At 49.4% G+C, this 27785-nt stretch overlaps 1 protein-coding gene across 1 annotated transcript in view; it reads right to left on the minus strand.

Moving 5' to 3' along the window:
- LOC144955364 (adhesion G protein-coupled receptor L3-like) overlaps positions 1–27785 on the minus strand; it is a 78908-nt gene that overhangs the window by 39820 nt on the left and 11303 nt on the right. Inside the window, exons 2-9 of the mRNA XM_078885608.1 lie at positions 18941–19014; positions 14912–14943; positions 9810–9965; positions 7719–7748; positions 5489–5672; positions 4368–4466; positions 3609–3979; positions 2606–2770 (exon numbers count right to left, since the gene is read on the minus strand). Coding sequence (XP_078741734.1) covers positions 2606–2770; positions 3609–3979; positions 4368–4466; positions 5489–5672; positions 7719–7748; positions 9810–9965; positions 14912–14943; positions 18941–19001 — 1098 coding nt within the window. The 5' untranslated portion in view covers positions 19002–19014. The remainder of the gene's footprint in view (positions 1–2605; positions 2771–3608; positions 3980–4367; positions 4467–5488; positions 5673–7718; positions 7749–9809; positions 9966–14911; positions 14944–18940; positions 19015–27785) is intronic.

Here is a 27785-nt window from a genome sequence, read left to right on the forward strand (position 1 = left end):
GAGTGGGTGGGTGAGTGGGTGGGTGAGTGGGTGGGTGAGTGGGTGAGTGGGTGGGTGAGTGGGTGGGTGAGTGGGTGAGTGGGTGGGTGAGTGGGTGGGTGAGTGGGTGGGTGAGTGGGTGGGTGGGTGAGTGGGTGAGTGGGTGGGTGGGTGAGTGGGTGAGTGAGTGGGTGAGTGGGTGAGTGGGTGGGTGGGTGGGTGAGTGGGTGGGTGAGTGGGTGGGTGAGTGGGTGAGTGGGTGGGTGAGTGGGTGGGTGAGTGGGTGGGTGAGTGGGTGGGTGAGTGGGTGGGTGAGTGGGTGAGTGGGTGGGTGGGTGAGTGGGTGAGTGAGTGGGTGAGTGGGTGAGTGGGTGGGTGGGTGAGTGGGTGGGTGAGTGGGTGGGTGAGTGGGTGAGTGGGTGGGTGAGTGGGTGGGTGAGTGGGTGAGTGGGTGGGTGAGTGGGTGGGTGAGTGGGTGGGTGAGTGGGTGGGTGGGTGGTTGGGTGAGTGGGTGAGTGGGTGAGTGGGTGGGTGAGTGGGTGAGTGGGTGGGTGAGTGGGTGAGTGGGTGGGTGAGTGGGTGAGTGGGTGGGTGAGTGGGTGGGTGAGTGGGTGAGTGGGTGGGTGAGTGGGTGAGTGGGTGGGTGGGTGAGTGGGTGGGTGAGTGAGTGGGTGAGTGGGTGGGTGAGTGGGTGAGTGGGTGGGTGGGTGAGTGGGTGAGTGGGTGAGTGAGTGGGTGGGTGAGTGGGTGGGTGAGTGGGTGAGTGGGTGGGTGAGTGGGTGGGTGAGTGGGTGAGTGGGTGAGTGGGTGGGTGAGTGGGTGAGTGGATGGGTGAGTGAGTGAGTGGGTGAGTGAGTGAGTGGGTGGGTGAGTGGGTGAGTGGGTGGGTGAGTGGGTGAGTGGGTGAGTGGGTGGGTGAGTGGGTGAGTGGGTGAGTGGGTGGGTGAGTGGGTGAGTGGGTGGGTGGGTGAGTGAGTGGGTGAGTGGGTGAGTGGGTGGGTGGGTGAGTGAGTGGGTGAGTGGGTGAGTGAGTGGGTGAGTGAGTGGGTGAGTGGGTGAGTGAGAGAGTGAGTGGGTGAGTGGGTGGGTGGGTGAGTGGGTGAGTGAGTGGGTGAGTGAGTGAGTGAGTGGGTGAGTGATTGAGTGAGTGAGTGAGTGAGTGGGTGAGTGAGTGGGTGAGTGGGTGAGTGAGAGAGTGAGTGGGTGAGTGGGTGGGTGGGTGAGTGAGTGGGTGAGTGGGTGAGTGGGTGGGTGGGTGAGTGAGTGGGTGAGTGAGTGAGTGAGTGGGTGAGTGAGTGGGTGAGTGAGTGAGTGAGTGAGTGGGTGAGTGAGTGGGTGAGTGGGTGAGTGAGTGAGTGGATGAGTGAGTGAGTGAGTGGGTGAGTGAGTGAGTGAGTGAGTGGGTGAGTGGGTGAGTGAGTGGGTGGGTGAGTGAGTGAGTGAGTGGGTGAGTGAGTGAGTGAGTGGGTGAGTGAGTGGGTGAGTGAGTGAGTGAGTGGGTGAGTGAGTGATTGAATGAGTGGGTGAGTGAGTGAGTGAATGGGTGAGTGAGTAAGTGGGTGAGTGGGTGAGTGGGTGAGTGAGTGGGTGGGTGAGTGAGTGAGTGGGTGAGTGGGTGAGTGAGTGAGTGAGTGGGTGAGTGGTAGTGGGTGAGTAGTGGTGAGTGGCTGGGTGAGTGGTGGTGGTGAGTAGCGGTGAGTAGTAGTGGGTGAGTGGGTGAGTGAGTGGTGAGTGAGTGGGTGGGTGGGTGAGTGAGTGAGTGAGTGGGTGAGTGAGTGACTGAGTGAGTGAGTGGGTGAGTGAGTGGGTGAGTGAGTGGGTGAGTGATTGAGTGAGTGAGTGAGTGGGTGAGTGAGTGGGTGAGTGGGTGAGTGAGAGAGTGAGTGGGTGAGTGGGTGGGTGAGAGAGTGAGTGAGTGGGTGAGTGAGTGGGTGAGTGAGTGAGTGGGTGAGTGGGTGAGTGAGTGAGTGGGTGAGTGAGTGAGTGGGTGAGTGGGTGAGTGAGTGAGTGGGTGAGTGAGTGAGTGGGTGAGTGGGTGAGTGGGTGAGTGAGTGAGTGGGTGAGTGAGTGGGTGAGTGAGTGAGTGAGTGGGTGAGTGAGTGGGTGGGTGAGTGAGTGAGTGAGTGGGTGAGTGAGTGGGTGAGTGGGTGAGTGAGTGAGTGAGTGAGTGAGTGGGTGAGTGAGTGGGTGGGTGAGTGGGTGAGTGAGTGAGTGGGTGAGTGAGTGGGTGAGTGAGTGAGTGGGTGAGTAAGTGATTGAATGAGTGGGTGAGTGAGTGAGTGAATGGGTGAGTGAGTAAGTGGGTGAGTGGGTGAGTGGGTGGGTGGGTGAGTGGGTGAGTGAGTGAGTGGGTGAGTGGGTGAGTGAGTGAGCGAGTGAGTGAGTGGGTGAGTGAGTGGGTGGGTGAGTGAGTGAGTGGTGAGTGAGTGAGTGAGTGGGTGAGTGGTGAGTGAGTGGTGAGTGAGTGGTGAGTGAGCGAGTGAGTGAGTGGGTGAGTGAGTGGGTGGGTGAGTGAGTGAGTGGTGAGTGAGTGAGTGAGTGGGTGAGTGGTGAGTGAGTGGTGAGTGAGTGAGTGAGTGAGCGAGTGAGTGAGTGGGTGAGTGAGTGGTGGGTGAGTGGTGAGCACCTCTGTGTAGACGGGAGCGGCGAGAATCGCGAAGTGAGTGAGGTGGGTGCAGGAGCAGGTGGTGGACATGAGGGTGGACGCCACGCGGACGCAGCCACTCGTCCGCCACGAGGTGGACAACGGGCTCCAGAAGGCGCAGACAGAGACACGGGGGTGAGACACCGCCTGGGGAGAGACAAGGGGAGAGACACGGGGAGAGAGACACGGGGAGAGACACGGGGAGAGACACGGGGAGAGAGACACGGGGAGAGAGACAAGGGGAGAGAGACACGGGGAGAGAGACACGGGGAGAGACACGGGGGGGGGGGAGACACGGGGAGAGAGACACGGGGAGAGAGACACGGGGAGAGACACGGGGAGAGAGACACGGGGAGAGACACGGGGAGACACGGGGAGACACGGGGAGACACGGGGAGAGACACGGGGAGAGAGACGCGGGGAGAGACACGGGGAGAGAGACACGGGGAGAGACACGGGGAGACACGGGGAGACACGGGGAGACACGGGGAGAGACACGGGGAGAGAGAGACACGGGGAGAGAGAGACACGGGGAGAGAGACACGGGGAGAGAGACACGGGGAGAGACACGGGGAATTTCTCCTATCCCATGTCTCATACCACCACCACCTCCACCACCACCACCACCACCTCCACCACCTCCACCACCGCCTCCACCACCACCACCACCACCACCACCACCACCTCCACCACCACCACCTCCACCACCACCACCACCACCTCCACCACCACCACCGCCTCCACCACCACCTCCACCACCACCACCTCCACCACCACCACCTCCACCTCCACCACATCACCACACCACAACATCATCATCAACATCATTATCATCAACATCATCATCAACATCATCATCATCAACATCACCATCAACATCATCATCAACATCATCATCATCAACATCATCATCATCAACATCACCATCAACATCATCATCATCATCAACATCATCAACATCATCATCATCACCACCACCACTCACCTCACTGTGTCTCAGTGTAAACACGACAGGAGTTTCCAGTTGAGTCGACCCTTCTCGCCCTTTAGCCAGCGTCGTTCCTCCACCACCTCCACCACCTCCACCACCTCCACCACCTCCACCACCACCTCCACCCGAGGGAGATGTCTCCAAAGCAGCCGAAACAACGGCCGATACAACGGAGACACCGTCCGTATCTCTGTCCGTGTCTCTGTCCGTGTCTCTGTGCGTGTCCCGAGATAATCTCAAGGTGGAGGAGGAGGTGGTGGAGGAGGTGGAGGTGGTGGAGGGTGGACCTCCCAACGTGCCGTTGGCAGCGACGGTGAGAATGGCGGAGAGGTTACGGTACAGAGCAAACGCCACGCGGCTTCGTCCTGCGGGGGAGAGACACGGGGGGGGGGGGGGGAGAGGGAGGGAGTTACATAGACACACACACAGACACACACACAGACACACACACAGACACACACACAGACACACAGACACACACACAGACACACACACACAGAGACACACACACACACACACAGACACACACACAGACACACACACACAGACACACACACACACACACACAGACACACACAGACACACTCACACAGACACACACACAGACACACACACAGACACACACACACTCACACAGACACACACACAGACACACACACACAGAGACACACACACACACACAGACACACACACAGACACACACACACAGAGACACACACACACACACACAGACACACACAGAGTGACACTCACCCCCAAGCGTCTTGGACGCTGGACTGGCAAGGCTCAGGTTGACTTGCGGAGTGGAGAAAGTCACGTTCCTTGTAGCCTCAACCACCACCACCTCCAGAACTGTCACACGGAGAGACACGGGGTGGGTGAGTGGGTCAGTGAGTGAGTGAGTCAGTGAGTGAGTGAGTGGGTGAGTGACTGAGTGAGTGGGTGGGTGAGTGAGTGACTGAGTGAGTGACTGAGTGACTGAGTGAGTGAGTGACTGACTGAGTGACTGACTGAGTGAGTGACTGAGTGAGTGAGTGGCTGAGTGACTGACTGAGTGACTGAGTGAGTGACTGACTGAGTGAGTGACTGGGTGACTGACTGAGTGACTGACTGACTGAGTGACTGACTGAGTGAGTGACTGAGTGACTGACTGAGTGGCTGAGTGACTGACTGACTGACTGAGTGTAGCTACTCACCGAGGTTCCTGCGTTCCAGTGGGAGTGAGGCGCGTGAGTGCAGGTTGATTGCGAGTAGAAAGGAACTCCGTTCTACGCTCGAGTGACTGACTGAGTGAGTGACTGAGTGAGTGACTGACTGAGTGACTGAGTGACTGGGTGAGTGACTGACTGACTCACTGACTGAGTGACTGAGTGAGTGACTGACTGAGTGACTGACTGAGTGACTGAGTGAGTGACTGACTGAGTAACTGAGTGAGTGACTGAGTGACTGAGTGAGTGACTGACTGAGTAACTGAGTGAGTGACTGAGTGACTGAGTGAGTGACTGAGTGACTGACTGAGTGAGTGACTGAGTGACTGAGTGACTGGGTGAGGTGTCTACTCACCGAGGTTCCTGCGTTCCAGTGGGAGTGAGGCGCGTGAGTGCAGGTTGATTGCGAGTAGAAAGGAACTCCGTTCTACGCTCGAGTGACTGACTGAGTGAGTGACTGACTGAGTGACTGAGTGACTGGGTGAGTGACTGACTGACTCACTGACTGAGTGACTGAGTGAGTGACTGACTGAGTGACTGACTGAGTGACTGAGTGAGTGACTGACTGAGTAACTGAGTGAGTGACTGAGTGACTGAGTGAGTGACTGAGTGACTGACTGAGTGAGTGACTGAGTGACTGAGTGACTGGGTGAGGTGTCTACTCACCGAGATTTCTGCGTTCCAGTGGGAGTGAGGCGCGTGAGTGCAGGTTGATTGCGAGTAGAAAGGAACTCCGTTCTACACTCGCCAGGAGTTGACCAGCCAGGGAGAGGCGGGAACTCTCCGTCAGAGTCTCCCAGAGAGACAGGGACGAGTTGTCCACCAGCTTGTCCACAGAGTCGATCAGAGACTGGGTGACACAGAGAGTGGGTGAGTGGGTGGGTGGGTGGGTGAGTGGGTGAGTGGGTGGGTGGGTGAGTGGGTGAGTGACTGAGAGAGTGAATGAGTGAGAGTGTGAGTGAGTGAGTGAGTGACAGAGTGACTGAGAGAGTGAGTGACTGAGAGAGTAAGTGAGTTAGAGTGTGAGTGAGTGAGTGACAGGGTGAGTGAGTGGGTGAGTGACTGAGAGAGTGAGTGACTGAGAGAGTGAGTGACTGAGAGAGTGAGTGTGTGAGTGAGTGGGTGAGTGACAGAGAGTGAGTGACAGAGTGAGTGAGTGAGAGTGTGAGTGAGTGAGTGACAGAGTGAGTGACTGAGAGAGTGAGTGACTGAGAGAGTGAGTGACTGAGAGAGTGAGTGTGTGAGTGAGTGGGTGAGTGACAGAGAGTGAGTGAGTGAAAGTGTGAGTGAGTGAGTGAGTGAGTGACAGGGTGAGTGAGTGGGTGAGTGACTGAGAGAGTGAGTGACTGAGAGAGTGAGTGACTGAGAGAGTGAGTGTGTGAGTGAGTGAGTGGGTGAGTGACTGAGAGAGTGAGTGACTGAGAGAGTGAGTGAGTGAGAGTGTGAGTGAGTGAGTGAGTGACAGAGTGAGTGACTGAGAGAGTGAGTGACTGAGAGAGTGAGTGACTGAGAGAGTGAGTGTGTGAGTGAGTGAGTGAGTGGGTGAGTGACTGAGAGAGTGAGTGACTGAGAGAGTGAGTGACTGAGAGAGTGAGTGACTGAGAGAGTGAGTGTGTGAGTGTGTGAGTGAGTGGGTGAGTGACTGAGAGAGTGAGTGAGTGAGAGTGTGAGTGAGTGAGTGAGTGACAGAGTGAGTGAGTGAGTGGGTGAGTGACTGAGAGAGTGAGTGACTGAGAGAGTGAGTGACTGAGAGAGTGAGTGACTGAGAGAGTGAGTGTGTGAGTGTGTGAGTGAGTGGGTGAGTGACTGAGAGAGTGAGTGAGTGAGAGTGTGAGTGAGTGAGTGAGTGACAGGGTGAGTGAGTGGGTGAGTGACTGAGAGAGTGAGTGACTGAGAGAGTGAGTGACTGAGAGAGTGAGTGTGTGAGTGTGTGAGTGAGTGGGTGAGTGACTGAGAGAGTGAGTGAGTGAGAGTGTGAGTGAGTGAGTGAGTGACAGGGTGAGTGAGTGGGTGAGTGACTGAGAGAGTGAGTGACTGAGAGAGTGAGTGACTGAGAGAGTGAGTGTGTGAGTGAGTGGGTGAGTGACTGAGAGAGTGAGTGAGTGAGAGTGTGAGTGAGTGAGTGACAGGGTGAGTGAGTGGGTGAGTGACTGAGAGAGTGAGTGACTGAGAGAGTGAGTGTGTGAGTGAGTGAGTGGGTGAGTGACTGAGAGAGTGAGTGAGTGAGAGTGTGAGTGAGTGAGTGAGTGAGTGAGTGACAGGGTGAGTGAGTGGGTGAGTGACTGAGAGAGTGAGTGACTGAGTGACTGGGTGTGTGAGTGAGTGAGTGGGTGAGTGACTGAGAGAGTGAGTGAGTGAGAGTGTGAGTGAGTGAGTGACAGAGTGAGTGACTGAGAGAGTGAGTGACTGAGAGAGTGAGTGAGTGAGAGTGTGAGTGAGTGAGTGAGTGAGAGTGTGAGTGAGTGAGTGAGTGACAGAGTGAGTGACTGAGAGAGTGAGTGACTGAGAGAGTGAGTGAGTGAGAGTGTGAGTGAGTGAGTGAGTGACAGGGTGAGTGAGTGGGTGAGTGACTGAGAGAGTGAGTGACTGAGAGAGTGAGTGACTGAGAGAGTGAGTGTGTGAGTGAGTGAGTGAGTGAGTGAGTGACAGAGTGAGTGACTGAGAGAGTGAGTGACTGAGAGAGTGAGTGAGTGAGAGTGTGAGTGAGTGAGTGACAGGGTGAGTGAGTGGGTGAGTGACTGAGAGAGTGAGTGACTGAGAGAGTGAGTGACTGAGAGAGTGAGTGTGTGAGTGAGTGAGTGGGTGAGTGACTGAGAGAGTGAGTGAGTGAGAGTGTGAGTGAGTGAGTGACAGAGTGAGTGACAGAGTGAGTGACAGAGTGGGTGCGTGTGATTACCTTTGTATAGTTCAGGAAGGCATCTTCCTTCTGTAACACACACACACACACAGACACACACAGACACACGCACACACAGACACACACACACACAGACACACACAGACACACACACAGACACGCACACACACAGACACACACACACACAGACACACACACAGACACATACACACACAGACACACACACACATAGACACACACACACACAGACACACACATACACAGACACACACAGACACACACAGACACACACAGACACACACACAGACACACAGACACACGCACACACAGACACACACACACACACACAGACACACACACACACACACAGACACACACACACACAGACACACGCACACACACACACACAGACACACACAGACACACACACAGACACATACACACACAGACACACACACACACAGACACACACACACACACACACAGACACACACAGACACACAGACACACACAGACACACACACAGACACACACAGACACACACACACAGACACACACACACACAGACACACAGACACACACATAGACACACACAGACACACAGACACACACACAGACACACACACACACACGGTAAGTGAGTGTCTGAGTGAGACACTGGGTGAGTGAGTGAGTAGGCGAGTGAGTAGGTGAGTGAGTGAGTGAGTGACTGACTGAGTGACTGAGTGACTGACTGAGTGAGTGACTGAGTGACTGAGTGACTGACTGAGTGACTGAGTGACTGACTGAGTGACTGACTGAGTGACTGACTGACTGACTGAGTGACTGAGTGACTGACTGAGTGACTGACTGAGTGAGTGACTGAGTGAGTGACTGACTGAGTGAGTGACTGACTGACTGAGTGACTGACTGAGTGACTGACTGAGTGACTGACTGAGTGACTGACTGAGTGACTGAGTGAGTGACTGAGTGAGTGACTGACTGAGTGAGTGAGTGACTGAGTGACTGACTGACTGAGTGACTCACTCACCTGGCTGGATGAGCGTACTCTCAGATACTGTCTGTCCATGTCACGTGGCAGGTTCACGATCGCGACTGAGTGAGTGACTGAGTGAGTGACTGAGTGAGTGACTGACTGAGTGACTGACTGACTGAGTGACTGACTGACTGAGTGACTGACTGAGTGACTGACTGAGTGAGTGACTGACTGAGTGACTGAGTGACTGAGTGAGTGAGTGACTGACTGAGTGACTGACTGAGTGACTGACTGAGTGACTGACTGACTGACTGAGTGACTCACTCACCTGGCTGGATGAGCGTACTCTCAGATACTGTCTGTCCATGTCACGTGGCAGGTTCACGATCGCGGCTGAGTGAGTGACTGAGTGAGTGACTGAGTGAGTGACTGACTGACTGAGTGACTGACTGAGTGAGTGACTGACTGAGTGACTGAGTGAGGGACTGACTGAGTGAGTGACTGACTGAGTGACTGAGTGAGTGACTGAGTGAGTGACTGACTGAGTGACTGAGTGACTGACTGAGTGAGTGACTGAGTGACTGAGTGACTGACTGACTGAGTGACTGACTGAGTGACTGACTGAGTGAGTGACTGAGTGACTGAGTGACTGAGTGACTGAGTGAGTGACTGACTGAGTGAGTGACTGACTGAGTGACTGACTGAGTGAGTGACTGACTGAGTGAGTGACTGACTGACTGACTGAGTGACTGACTGAGTGACTCACTCACCTGGCTGGATGAGCGTACTCTCAGATACTGTCTGTCCATGTCACGTGGCAGGTTCACGATCGCGACTGAGTGAGTGACTGAGTGAGTGACTGAGTGAGTGACTGACTGAGTGAGTGACTGACTGAGTGACTGACTGACTGACTGAGTGACTGACTGAGTGAGTGACTGAGTGAGTGACTGACTGACTGACTGACTGAGTGACTGACTGAGTGACTCACTCACCTGGCTGGATGAGCGTACTCTCAGATACTGTCTGTCCATGTCACGTGGCAGGTTCACGATCGCGACTGAGTGAGTGACTGAGTGAGTGACTGAGTGAGTGACTGAGTGACTGACTGAGTGACTGAGTGACTGACTGAGTGACTGACTGAGTGACTCACTCACCTGGCTGGATGAGCGTACTCTCAGATACTGTCTGTCCATGTCACGTGGCAGGTTCACGATCGCGGCCACAGACGCCATGAGGTCGTCGGCCGTACGGAGCGGGCACTTGCTGAGGTCCTGGGCTCGAAACAACGCCACCGACTTGCTGCTCGCTTGCTGGGCGGGGAGAGAGAACCACCCGTTACACTAAACTACACTATACACTACTATACACTACTATACACTACACTATACACTACACTATACACTACACTATACACTACACTATACACTACTATATACACTACTATACACTACACTATACACTACTATACACTACTATACACTACTATACACTACACTATACACTACACTATACACTACACTATACACTACACTATACACTACTATATACACTACTATACACTACACTATACACTACTATACACTACTATACACTACTATACACTACACTATACACTACACTATACACTACACTATACACTACACTATACACTACACTATACACTACTATATACACTACTATATACACTACTATACACTACACTATACACTACTATATACACTACTATACACTACACTATACACTACACTATACACTACACTATACACTACACTATACACTACTATACACTACACTATACACTACACTATACACTACTATACACTACACTATACACTACTATACACTACTATATACACTACTATACACTACACTATACACTACACTATACACTACTATACACTACACTATACACTACTATACACTACACTATACACTACACTATACACTACTATACACTACACTATACACTACTATACACTACTATACACTACTATATACACTACTATACACTACACTATACACTACACTATACACTACTATACACTACACTATACACTACTATACACTACTATACACTACTATATACACTACATTATACACTACACTATACACTACTATACACTACTATACACTACACTATACACTACTATACACTACACTATACACTACTATACACTACTATACACTACTATATACACTACACTATACACTACATTATACACTACTATACACTACTATATACACTACATTATACACTACACTATACACTACTATACACTACTATATACACTACATTATACACTACACTATACACTACTATACACTACTATACACTACTATACACTACTATACACTACTATATACACTACATTATACACTACACTATACACTACTATACACTACTATATACACTACATTATACACTACACTATACACTACTATACACTACTATACACTACTATACACTACACTATACACTACTATATACACTACTATATACACTACACTATACACTACTATATACACTACTATATACACTACTATATACACTACACTATACACTACTATATACACTACTATATACACTACTATATACACTACTATATACACTACTATATACACTACTATACACTACACTATACACTACTATATACACTACTATATACACTACACTATACACTACACTATACACTACTATATACACTACTATATACACTACACTATACACTACTATATACACTACACTATACACTACATTATACACTACACTATACACTACTATACACTACTATACACTACACTATACACTACTATACACTACTATACACTACTATACACTACTATACACTACACTATACACTACTATATACACTACACTATACACTACTATACACTACTATACACTACTATACACTACTATACACTACACTATACACTACTATACACTACTATACACTACTATACACTACTATACACTACTATACACTACTATACACTACTATATACACTACATTATACACTACTATATACTACTATACACTACACTATACACTACTATACACTACTATATACTACTATACACTACACTATACACTACTATACACTACTATATACACTACTATACACTACACTATACACTACTATATACTACTATACACTACTATACACTACACTATACACTACTATAAACTACACTATACACTACTATACACTACTATATACACTACTATACACTACACTATACACTACTATACACTACTATATACACTACTATACACTACACTATACACTACTATACACTACACTATACACTACTATATACACTACTATACACTACTATACACTACTATACACTACTATACACTACACTATACACTACTATACACTACTATACACTACACTATACACTACAATACACTACTATACACTACTATACACTACTATACACTACTATACACTACACTATACACTACTATATACACTACTATACACTACTATACACTACACTATACACTACTATACACTACTATACACTACACTATACACTACTATACACTACTATACACTACTATACACTACTATACACTACACTATACACTACACTATACACTACACTACATTATACACTACACTATACACTACTATACACTACTATACACTACTATACACTACTATACACTACACTATACACTACACTATACACTACTATACACTACACTATACACTACTATACACTACACTATACACTACACTATACACTACACTACATTATACACTACACTATACACTACTATACACTACTATACACTACTATACACTACTATACACTACACTATACACTACTATACACTACTATACACTACTATACACTACACTATACACTACTATACACTACTATACACTACACACTACACTATACACTACTATACACTACACTATACACTACTATACACTACTATACACTACTATACACTACACTAAACTACACTATACACTACTATACACTACTATATACTACTATACTACACACTACACTATACACTACTATACACTACTATACACTACTATACACTACACTATACACTACACTATACACTACACTATACACTACATTATACACTACTATACTACACACTACACTACACACTACACTATACACTACTATATACACTATACTATACACTACACTATACACTACATTATACACTACACTATACACTACACTATACACTACATTATACACTATACTATACACTACACTACACACTACTATATACACTACACTATACACTACACTATACACTACACTATACACTATACACTACACTATACACTACACTATACACTACACTATACACTACACTATACACTACACTATACACTACACTATACACTATACACTACACTATACACTACACTATACACTACACTATACACTACACTATACACTACACTATACACTACATTATACACTACTATACTACACACTACACTACACACTACACTATACACTACTATATACACTATACTATACACTACACTATACACTACATTATACACTACACTATACACTACACTATACACTACATTATACACTATACTATACACTACACTACACACTACTATATACACTACACTATACACTACACTATACACTACACTATACACTATACACTACACTATACACTACACTATACACTACACTATACACTACACTATACACTACACTATACACTACACTATACACTATACACCACACTATACACTACACTATACACTACACTATACACTACACTACACTATACACTACACTATACACTACACTATACACTACACTATACACTACACTATACACTACACTATACACCACACTATACACTACACTATACACTATACACTACACTATACACCACACTATACACTACACTATACACTATACACTACACTACACACCACACTATACACTACTACACTACACTATACACCACACTATACACTATACACTACACTATACACCACACTATACACTACACTATACACTATACACTACACTATACACCACACTATACACTACACTACACTATACACTACACTACACTATACACTACACTATACACTACACTATACACTATACACTACACTATACACCACACTATACACTACACTACACACCACACTATACACTACACTATACACTATACACTACACTACACACCACACTATACACTACACTATACACTACACTATACACTACACTATACACTACACTATACACTACACTATACACTATACACTACACTATACACTACACTATACACCACACTATACACTACACTATACACTACACTATACACTACACTATACACTACACTACACACCACACTATACACTACACTATACACTACACTATACACTACACTATACACTACAATACACTACACTATACACTACACTATACACTACACTATACACTACACTATACACTACACTATACACCACACTATACACTACACTATACACTACTATACACTACACTATACACTACACTATACACTACACTATACACTACACTATACACTACACTATACACTACACTATACACTACACTATACACTACACTACACACTACACTATACACCACACTATACACTACACTATACACTACACTATACACTACACTATACACTACACTATACACCACACTATACACTACACTATACACTACACTATACACTACACTACACACTACACTATACACTACACTATACACTACACTATACACTACACTATACACTACACTACACACTACACTATACACCACACTATACACTACACTATACACTACACTATACACTACACTATACACACTACACTATACACTACTACACTATACACTACTACACTATACACTACTACACTATACACTACACTACACTATACACTACACTATTATACACTATACACTACACTATACACTACACTACACTATACACTACAATACACTATACACTACACTATTATACACTACACACTACACTATACACTACACTATTATACACTACACTATACACTACACTACACTATACACTACACTATACACTACACCATACACTACTATACACTATACACTACACTATACACTACACTATACACTACAATACACTATACACTACACTATACACTATACACTACACTATACACTACACAGACAGACACAGACAGACACAGACAGACACAGACAGACAGAGAGACAGACCTCAATGCAGCTGCTACTCTTATCTTCAGCATCTGCAATTAGAGAGAAAACAATTACACAAACTCACCCACTCACTCACTCACCCCTCACTCACCCACTCACCCCTCACTCACCCACTCACTCACCCACTCACTCACCCACTCACCCACTCACCCACTCACTCACTCACTCACCCCTCACTCACTCACTCACCCACTCACCCACCCACTCACCCACTCACTCACTCACCCCTCACTCACTCACTCACCCACTCACCCACTCACCCACCCACTCACTCACCCCTCACTCACTCACTCACCCCTCACTCACCCACTCACCCACTCACTCACCCACCCACCAACTCACTCACCCACTCACCCACTCACTCACTCACCCCTCACTCACCCACTCACCCACTCACTCACTCACCGCTCACTCACTCACTCACCCCTCACTCACTCACTCACTCACCCACTCACCCACCCACTCACCCACTCACCCACCCACTCACTCACCCCTCACTCACTCACTCACCCACTCACCCACCCACTCACTCACCCACCCACCCACCCACCCACTCACTCACTCACTCACCCCTCACTCACTCACTCACTCACCCCTCACTCACCCACTCACTCACTCACCCCTCACTCACTCACTCACCCCTCACTCACTCACTCACCCACTCACCCACCCACTCACCCACTCACCGACCCACTCACTCACCTCTCACTCACTCACTCACCCACTCACCCACCCACTCACTCACCCACCCACCCACTCACTCACTCACCCCTCACTCACTCACTCACCCACTCACTCACTCACCCCTCACTCACTCACTCACGCCTCACTCACTCACCCACCCACTCACCCACCCACTCACTCACCCACCCACTCACTCACCCACCCACTCACTCACCCACCCACTCACTCACCCACCCACTCACTCACTCACTCACCCACCCACCCACCCACTCACTCACTCACCCACCCACCCAACCACTCACCCACTCACTCACCCACTCACTCACCCACTCACTCACCCACTCACTCACTCACCCACTCACTCACCCACTCACCCACTCACCCACTCACTCACTCACCCCTCACTCACTCACTCACCCACTCACTCACTCACCCACTCACTCACTCACCCACTCACCCACCCACTCACTCACCCACCCACTCACTCACCCACCCACCCACCCACTCACTCACCCACCCACCCACCCAACCACTCACCCACTCACCCACCCACTCACTCACCCCTCACTCACTCACTCACCCCTCACTCACCCACTCACCCACTCACTCACCCACCCACCAACTCACTCACCCACTCACCCACTCACTCACTCACCCCTCACTCACCCACTCACCCACTCACTCACTCACCGCTCACATCACTCACTCACCCCTCACTCACTCACTCACTCACCCACTCACCCACCCACTCACCCACTCACCCACCCACTCACTCACCCCTCACTCACTCACTCACCCACTCACCCACCCACTCACTCACCCACCCACCCACCCACCCACTCACTCACTCACTCACCCCTCACTCACTCACTCACTCACCCCTCACTCACCCACTCACTCACTCACCCCTCACTCACTCACTCACCCCTCACTCACTCACTCACCCACTCACCCACCCACTCACCCACTCACCCACCCACTCACTCACCTCTCACTCACTCACTCACCCACTCACCCACCCACTCACTCACCCACCCACCCACTCACTCACTCACCCCTCACTCACTCACTCACCCACTCACTCACTCACCCCTCACTCACTCACTCACGCCTCACTCACTCACCCACCCACTCACCCACCCACTCACTCACCCACCCACTCACTCACCCACCCACTCACTCACCCACCCACTCACTCACCCACCCACTCACTCACTCACTCACCCACCCACCCACCCACTCACTCACTCACCCACCCACCCAACCACTCACCCACTCACTCACCCACTCACTCACCCACTCACTCACCCACTCACTCACTCACCCACTCACTCACCCACTCACTCACCCACTCACCCACTCACTCACTCACCCCTCACTCACTCACTCACCCACTCACTCACTCACTCACTCACCCACTCACTCACTCACCCACTCACCCACCCACTCACTCACCCACCCACCCACTCACTCACCCACCCACCCACCCACTCACTCACCCACCCACCCACCCAACCACTCACCCACTCACTCACCCACTCACTCACCCACTCACTCACTCACCCACTCACTCACTCACCCACCCACCCACTCACTCACTCACCCACTAACTCACCCACTCACTCACTCACCCCTCACTCACTCACTCACCCACTCACTCACCCACTCACCCACTCACTCACTCACCCCTCACTCACTCACTCACCCACACACTCACCCACTCACCCACTCACTCACTCACCCCTCACTCACTCACTCACCCCTCACTCACTCACTCACCCCTCACTCACCCACTCACCCACTCACCCACCCACTCACTCACCCAATCACCCACTCACTCACTCACCCACCCACCCACTCACTCACTCACCCACCCACCCAACCACTCACCCACTCACTCACCCACCCACCCAACCACTCACCCACTCACTCACCTACTCACTCACCCACTCACTCACCCACTCACTCACCCCTCACTCACTCACTCACCCCTCACTCACTCACTCACCCCTCACTCACTCACTCACCCCTCACTCACTCACTCACCCACTCACCCACCCACTCACTCACCCACCCACCCACTCACCCACCCACCCACCCACCCACCCACCCACCCACTCACTCACTCACCCACCCACTCACCCACCCACCCACTCACCCACCCACCCACTCACCCACCCACCCACTCACCCACCCACCCACTCACCCACTCACTCACCCACCCACTCACTCACTCACCCACTCACCCACCCACTCACCCACTCACCCACTCACTCACTCACTCACTCACCCACCCACTCACTCACCCACTCACCCACCCACTCACCCACCCACTCACCCACTCACTCACCCACCCACTCACCCACTCACCCACTCACCCACCCACCCACTCACCCACTCACCCACCCACCCACCCACTCACCCACTCACTCACTCACCCACCCACCCACCCACTCACCCACCCACCCACTCACCCACCCACCCACCCACTCACCCACTCACTCACCCACCCACCCACTCACCCACTCACCCACCCACCCACTCACCCACCCACTCACCCACCCACCCACCCACTCACCCACCCACCCACCCACTCACCCACTCACTCACCCACCCACCCACTCACCCACCCACCCACTCACCCACCCACCCACCCACCCACTCACCCACCCACCCACTCACCCACCCACCCACCCACTCACCGACTCACTCACCCACCCACCCACCCACTCACCCACCCACCCACTCACCCACCCACCCACCCACTCACTCACCCACCCACCCAGTCACTCACTCACTCACCCACCCACCCCCTCACCCACTCACCCACCCACTCACCCACCCACTCACCCACCCACTCACCCACTCCCCCACCCACTCACCCACCCACTCACCCACCCACCCACCCACTCACCCACTCACCCACCCACTCACCCACCCACTCACCCACCCACTCACCCACCCACCCCCTCACCCACTCACCCACCCACTCCCTCACCCACTCCCTCACCCACTCACCCACTCCCCCACCCACTCACCCACCCACTCACCCACCCACCCACTCACCCACTCACCCACCCACTCACCCACCCACTCACCCACCCACTCACTCACCAACCCACCCACCCACCCACTCACCCACCCACTCACCCACCCACTCACCCACCCACTCACCCACTCACCCACCCACCCACTCACCCACTCACCCACCCACCCATTCACCCACTCACCCACTCCCCCACCCACTCACCCACCCACTCACCCACCCACCCACTCACCCACTCACCCACCCACTCACCCACTCACCCACTCACCCACCCACTCACCCACTCACCCACTCACCAACAACAAACCACGTGTAGAGGAGTAGGGTCAGGATCACCACATGGTGTCGTTCCACCATCCTCACTGTCCACCTGGGAGACAAATTTACATTCATGTCAAGTTCATTGATGAGGTGTAGACACACAGAGACACACAGAGACACACAGAGACTCACAGAGACCCACAGAGACACACAGAGACCCACAGAGACTCACAGAGACACACAGAGACTCACAGACACCCACAGAGACACACAGAGACTCACAGAGACTCACAGAGACCCACATAGACCCACAGAGACTCACAGAGACTCACAGAGACACACAGAGACTCACAGACACCCACAGAGACCCACAGAGACTCACAGAGACTCACAGAGACCCACAGAGACCCACAGAGACTCACAGAGACCCACAGAGACCCACAGAGACCCACAGAGACCCACAGAGACCCACAGAGACCCACAGAGACCCACAGTTCAAGTTTCAAGTTCATGTATTAGGTGTAGCCCTGTGAGCCATTTGGCTCTTGAATGGGGTGCAAACGCAAAAAACAAAAACATGAACAAAAAACATCTTAAAGTGTCTAAAATCTTCTTGGTTCTATCGGTAAAGTCACGTAGAAGGGAAATAATAAAATAAAAAAAATAAAATAAAAATAAAACATTGTTTTATTATGTTTTATAAAGTCACGTAGAAGGGAAATAATAACATAATAAAAATAAAGCATAATAAAACAATGTTTTATTATGCTTTATTTTTAATATTTTATTACTTCCCTCCTACGTGACTTTACCGAAAGAACCAAGAAGATGAATCCCTGCTGCAGTCACGAAAGAAGCTTTACATCGACACTTAGACACAGTGATTATTATATTATTTTGTTGGTTTTATTTTTGTTGGTTCTTTCGGTAAAGTCACGTAGAAGGGAAACCACAAAATAATAAAAATGAAACATAAAGTAATATAATAATATTATAATAAAATAATATAAAAATAAAATCAAATAAACATAAAACATAATAAAATAATAAAATAGCAAAAGATAAAAAGTTATTTATTTGATTATGTTTGATTTTTGTTGGTTCTTTCGGTAAAGTCACGTAGAAGTGTCTAAGTGACTAAGCGCAAACAGAAAATCCAGGAAAAAAAAAATGCTAAAAATTCCTGAAAAAAATCACCGTCAACCAACGCTGTGTGCAGGAATCCCAGTGGGATGCAAGTCAAACAACAACAAGAACACCCACCCACCCACTCACCCACTCACTCACCCACTCACCCACTCACCCACTCACTCACCCACCCACCCACTCACCCACCCACCCACTCACCCACCCACTCACCCACTCACCCACTCACCCACCCACTCACCCACTCACCCACCCACTCACCCACCCACCCACCCACTCACCCACTCACCCACTCACTCACCCACCCACCCACCCACTCACCCACTCACCCACTCACCCACTCACCCACCCACTCACCCACTCACTCACCCACCCACCCACCCACTCACCCACTCACCCACCCACCCACCCACCCACCCACCCACCCACTCACTCACCCACTCACCCACTCACCCACTCACCCACTCACCCACCCACTCACTCACCCACTCACCCACTCACCCACCCACCCACCCACTCACCCACTCACCCACTCACCCACTCACCCACCCACTCACCCACTCACTCACCCACCCACCCACCCACCCACCCACCCACTCACCCACTCACCCACTCACCCACTCACCCACCCACTCACCCACTCACTCACTCACCCACCCACCCACCCACTCACTCACCCACTCACTCACCCACTCACCCACTCACCCACTCACCCACCCACCCACCCACCCACTCACTCACCCACTCACCCACTCACCCACTCACCCACCCACTCACTCACCCACCCACTCACCCACTCACCCACTCACTCACTCACCCACCCACTCACCCACTCACCCACCCACCCACCCACTCACTCACTCACCCACTCACTCAACCACTCACCCACCCACTCACCCACCCACCCACTCACTCACCCACCCACCCACTCACCCACTCACCCACTCACTCACTCACTCACCCACTCACCCACCCACTCACCCACTCACCCACCCACCCACCCACTCACTCACCCACTCACTCACCCACTCACCCACTCACCCACTCACAACAACAAGAACAGTCTAACTCCGCACTCCAACAGCCAAATATGGCCAAATCACGAAATGTTTACGAAATCACACAAATAAAGCCATAAAAGCAATGTTACAGTCATCATAGCAACTGAGACACAGAGACACACAGAGAGAGAGACACAGAGACACAGAGTGAGACACAGAGTGAGACACAGAGAGAGAGACACAGACAGAGAGACAGAGAGACAGAGAGACAGAGAGACACAGAGAGAGAGACACAGAGACACACAGACACCCACAGAGACACACAGAGACACAGAGAGACAGAGAGAGACAGAGAGAGACAGAGAGACACAGAGAGAGACACAGAGAGACAGAGAGAGAGAGACACAGAGAGACAGAGAGACACAGAGAGACACAGACAGAGACACAGAGAGACAGAGAGACACAGAGAGAGAGACACAGACAGAGAGACAGAGAGACAGAGAGACAGAGAGACACAGAGAGAGAGAGACACAGAGACACACAGACACCCACAGAGACACACAGAGACACAGAGAGACAGAGAGAGACAGAGAGACACAGAGAGAGAGAGACACAGAGAAACAGAGTGAGACACAGAGAGAGAGACACAGACAGAGAGACAGAGAGACAGAGAGACACAGAGAGAGAGACACAGAGAAACAGAGTGAGACACAGAGAGAGAGACACAGACAGAGAGACAGAGTGAGACACACAGAGAGAGAGACACAGAGACACACAGACACCCACAGAGACACAGAGAGACAGAGTGACACAGAGAGACACAGAGACACAGAGATACACACAGAGAGACAGAGACACAGAGACACACAGACACCCACAGAGACACAGAGAGACAGAGAAATACAGAGAGACACAGAGACACAGAGAGACACAGAGACACAGACAGAGACAGAGAGACACAGACAGAGAGACACAGACAGAGAGACACAGACACAGAGAGACACAGAGAGAGACACACAGATAGACAGAGAGACACAGAGAGACACAGAGACAGAGACACACAGAGAGATACAGATAGACAGAGAGACACAGAGAGACACAGATAGACAGAGAGACACAGATAGACAGAGAGACACAGAGAGACACACAGAGAGATACAGATAGACAGAGAGACACAGATAGACAGAGAGACACAGATAGACAGAGAGACACAGATAGACAGAGAGACACAGAGAGACACACAGAGAGATACAGATAGACAGAGAGACACAGATAGACAGAGAGACACAGATAGACAGAGAGACACAGATAGACAGATAGACACACAGAGAGACACAGATAGACAGAGTTATTGAAATCTCTTCATTGAGAATGGAATGTGACCCAAATTATAACCACAACCCGCCACGAACATCACCACTAACATCACCATCATCACCATCACCACCATCATCACCATCATCATCACCATCATCACCATCACCACCATCATCACTAACATCACCATCACCACCATCATCACCATCATCACTAACATCACCATCATCACCATCACCACCATCATCACTAACATCACCATCATCACCATCACCACCATCATCACTAACATCACCATCATCACCATCATCACCACCATCATCACCACCATCATCACCACTAACATCATCACTAACATCACCATCACCACCATCATAATCATCACAACCATCACCACTAACATCACCACTAACATCACCATCATCACCATCATAATCATCACAACCATCACCATCACCACTAACATCACCACTAACATCACCATCATCACCATCATCACCATCATCATCACCATCACCACTAACATCACCATCATCACCATCATCACCATCACCACCATCATCACCACTAACATCACCATCATCACCATCATCATCACCATCACCACTAACATCACCATCATCACCATCATCACCATCACCACCATCATCACCACTAACATCACCATCATCACCATCATCATCACCATCACCACTAACATCACCATCATCACCATCATCACCATCACCACCATCATCACCACTAACATCACCATCATCACCATCATCATCACCATCACCACTAACATCACCATCATCACCATCACCACTAACATCACCATCATCACCACTAACATCACCATCATCACCATCATCACCATCATCACCATCACCACTAACATCACCATCATCACCATCATCACTAACATCACCATCATCACCATCACCACTAACATCACCATCATCACCACTAACATCACCATCATCACCATCACCACTAACATCACCATCATCACCATCATCACTAACATCACCATCATCATCACCACTAACATCACCATCATCACCATCATCACTAACATCACCATCATCACCATCACCACTAACATCACCATCATCATCATCACCACTAACATCACCACTAACATCACCATCACCACCATCATCACTAACATCACCATCATCACCATCATCACCATCATCACCACTAACATCACCATCATCACCATCATCACTAACATCACCATCATCACCATCATCACCATCATCATCACTAACATCACCATCATCATCATCACCACTAACATCACCATCATCACTAACATCACCATCATCATCATCACCACTAACATCACCATCATCACCATCATCACTAACATCACCATCATCACCATCATCACCATCATCACCATCATCACCATCATCATCACTAACATCACCATCATCACCATCACCACCATCATCACCACTAACATCACCATCATCACCATCATCATCACCATCACCACTAACATCACCATCATCACCATCATCACCATCATCACCATCACCACCATCATCACCACTAACATCACCATCATCACCACTAACATCACCATCATCACCATCATCACTAACATCACCATCATCATCACCACTAACATCACCATCATCACCATCATCACTAACATCACCATCATCATCACCACTAACATCACCATCATCACCATCATCACTAACATCACCATCATCATCATCACCACTAACATCACCATCACCACTATCATCACTAACATCACCATCATCACCATCATCACCATCATCACTAAGATCACCATCACCATCATCACTAACATCACCATCATCACCATCACCACTAACATCACCATCATCACCATCATCACCATCATCACCATCACCACTAACATCACCATCATCACCATCATCACTAACATCACCATCATCACCATCATCACCATCACCACTAACATCACCATCATCACCATCACCACTAACATCACCATCATCACCATCATCACCATCATCACCATCATCACTAACATCACCATCATCACCATCACCACTAACATCACCATCACCACCATCATCACTAACATCACCATCATCATCATCACCACTAACATCACCATCATCACCATCACCACTAACATCACCATCATCACCATCACCACTAACATCACCATCATCACCATCACCACCATCACCACCATCATCACTAACATCACCATCATCACCACTAACATCACCATCATCACCATCATCACCATCATCACTAACATCACCATCATCACCATCATCACCACTAACATCACCATCACCACAGTATAATCATGAACATCACCACCATCACCACCACTAACATCACCATCATCACCATCATCACCACTAACATCACCACCATCACCACTAACATCACCATCATCACCATCATCACCACTAACATCACCATCACCACCACTAACATCACCATCATCACCATCATCACCACTAACATCACCATCACCACAGTATAATCATGAACATCACCACCATCACCACCACTAACATCACCATCATCACCATCATCACCACTAACATCACCACCATCACCACTAACATCACCATCATCACCATCATCACCACTAACATCACCACCATCACCACTAACATCACCATCACCACCATCACCACCACTAACATCACCACCATCACCACCACTAACATCACCATCATCACCACTAACATCACCATCACCACCATCACCACCACTAACATCACCACCATCACCACCACTAACATCACCATCATCACCACTAACATCACCATCACCACCATCACCACCACTAACATCACCATCATCACCACTAACATCACCATCACCACCATCACCACCACTAACATCACCATCATCACCACCACTAACATCACCATCATCACCACTAACATCACCATCACCACCATCACCACCACTAACATCACCACCATCACCACCACTAACATCACCATCATCACCACTAACATCACCATCACCACCATCACCACCACTAACATCACCATCATCACCACCACTAACATCACCATCATCACCACTAACATCACCATCACCACCATCACCACCACTAACATCACCACCATCACCACCACTAACATCACCATCATCACCACTAACATCACCATCACCACCACTAACATCACCACCATCACCACCACTAACATCACCATCATCACCACTAACATCACCATCACCACCACTAACATCACCATCATCACCATCATCACCACTAACATCACCATCACCACAGTATAATCATGAACATCACCACCATCACCACCACTAACATCACCATCATCACCATCATCACCACTAACATCACCACCATCACCACTAACATCACCATCATCACCATCATCACCACTAACATCACCACCATCACCACTAACATCACCATCACCACCATCACCACCACTAACATCACCACCATCACCACCACTAACATCACCATCATCACCACTAACATCACCATCACCACCATCACCACCACTAACATCACCACCATCACCACCACTAACATCACCATCATCACCACTAACATCACCATCACCACCATCACCACCACTAACATCACCATCATCACCACTAACATCACCATCACCACCATCACCACCACTAACATCACCATCATCACCACCACTAACATCACCATCATCACCACTAACATCACCATCACCACCATCACCACCACTAACATCACCACCATCACCACCACTAACATCACCATCATCACCACTAACATCACCATCACCACCATCACCACCACTAACATCACCATCATCACCACCACTAACATCACCATCATCACCACTAACATCACCATCACCACCATCACCACCACTAACATCACCACCATCACCACCACTAACATCACCATCATCACCACTAACATCACCATCACCACCACTAACATCACCACCATCACCACCACTAACATCACCATCATCACCACTAACATCACCATCACCACCATCACCACCACTAACATCACCATCATCACCACCACTAACATCACCATCATCACCACTAACATCACCATCACCACCATCACCACCACTAACATCACCATCATCACCACTAACATCACCATCACCACCATCACCACCACTAACATCACCATCATCACCATCATCACCACTAACAGAGAGACAGAGAGAGAGACAGAAACAGTGAATCACTCAGTCAGTCACTCAGTCAGTCAGTCACTCAGTCAGTCAGTCAGTCACTCTGTCACTCAGTTAGTCAGTCACTCAGTCAGTCAGTCACTCTGTCACTCAGTCAGTCACTCAGTCAGACACTTAGTCAATCAGTCACTCTGTCACTCAGTCAGTCAGTCACTCTGTCACTCAGTTAGTCAGTCACTCACTCAGTCAGTCAGTTAGTCAGTCACTCAGTCAGTCACTCAGTCACTCACTCAGTCAGTCACTCAGTTAGTCAGTCACTCAGTCAGTCACTCGGTCACTCTGTCACTCAGTCAGTCACTCAGTCACTCATTTAATCAGTCACACAGTCAGTCACTCAGTCAGTCAGTCACTCGGTCACTCTGTCACTCAGTCAGTCACTCAGTCACTCATTTAATCAGTCACACAGTCAGTCACTTAGTCAGTCACTCAGTTAGTCAGTCAGTCAGTCACTCGGTCACTCTGTCACTCAGTCAGTCACTCAGTCACTCATTTAATCAGTCACACAGTCAGTCACTTAGTCAGTCACACAGTCAGTCACTCAGTCAGTCACACAGTCAGTCACTTAGTCAGTCACACAGTCAGTCACTTAGTCAGTCACACAGTCAGTCACACAGTCAGTCACTTAGTCAGTCACACAGTCAGTCACTCAGTCAGTCACACAGTCAGTCACACAGTCAGTCACTTAGTCAGTCACACAGTCAGTCACTCAGTCAGTCACACAGTCAGTCACTCAGTCAGTCACACAGTCAGTCACTCAGTCAGTCACACAGTCAGTCACTTAGTCAGTCACACAGTCAGTCACTTAGTCAGTCACACAGTCAGTCACTCAGTCAGTCACACAGTCAGTCACTCAGTCAGTCACACAGTCAGTCACTTAGTCAGTCACACAGTCAGTCACTTAGTCAGTCACACAGTCAGTCACTCAGTCAGTCACACAGTCAGTCACTCAGTCAGTCAGCCGCTCACATGAACAGCGCCCTAACCACTGTCCCAACACTCCCTTCTGTGGAATACCGCCTGAGGCATTAAACTGTACACAGACTCACCACACAGACTCACCACACAGACTCACCACACAGACTCACCACTCACTCACCACACAGACTCACCACACAGACTCACCACACAGACTCACCACACAGACTCACCACACAGACTCACCACACAGACTCACCACACAGACTCACCACACAGACTCACCACACAGAGACACTCACTCACCA

Source organism: Lampetra fluviatilis, unplaced genomic scaffold, assembly GCF_964198595.1.
Source record: "Lampetra fluviatilis unplaced genomic scaffold, kcLamFluv1.1 SCAFFOLD_145, whole genome shotgun sequence".
NCBI classification, from domain to species: Eukaryota; Metazoa; Chordata; class Hyperoartia; order Petromyzontiformes; family Petromyzontidae; genus Lampetra; species Lampetra fluviatilis.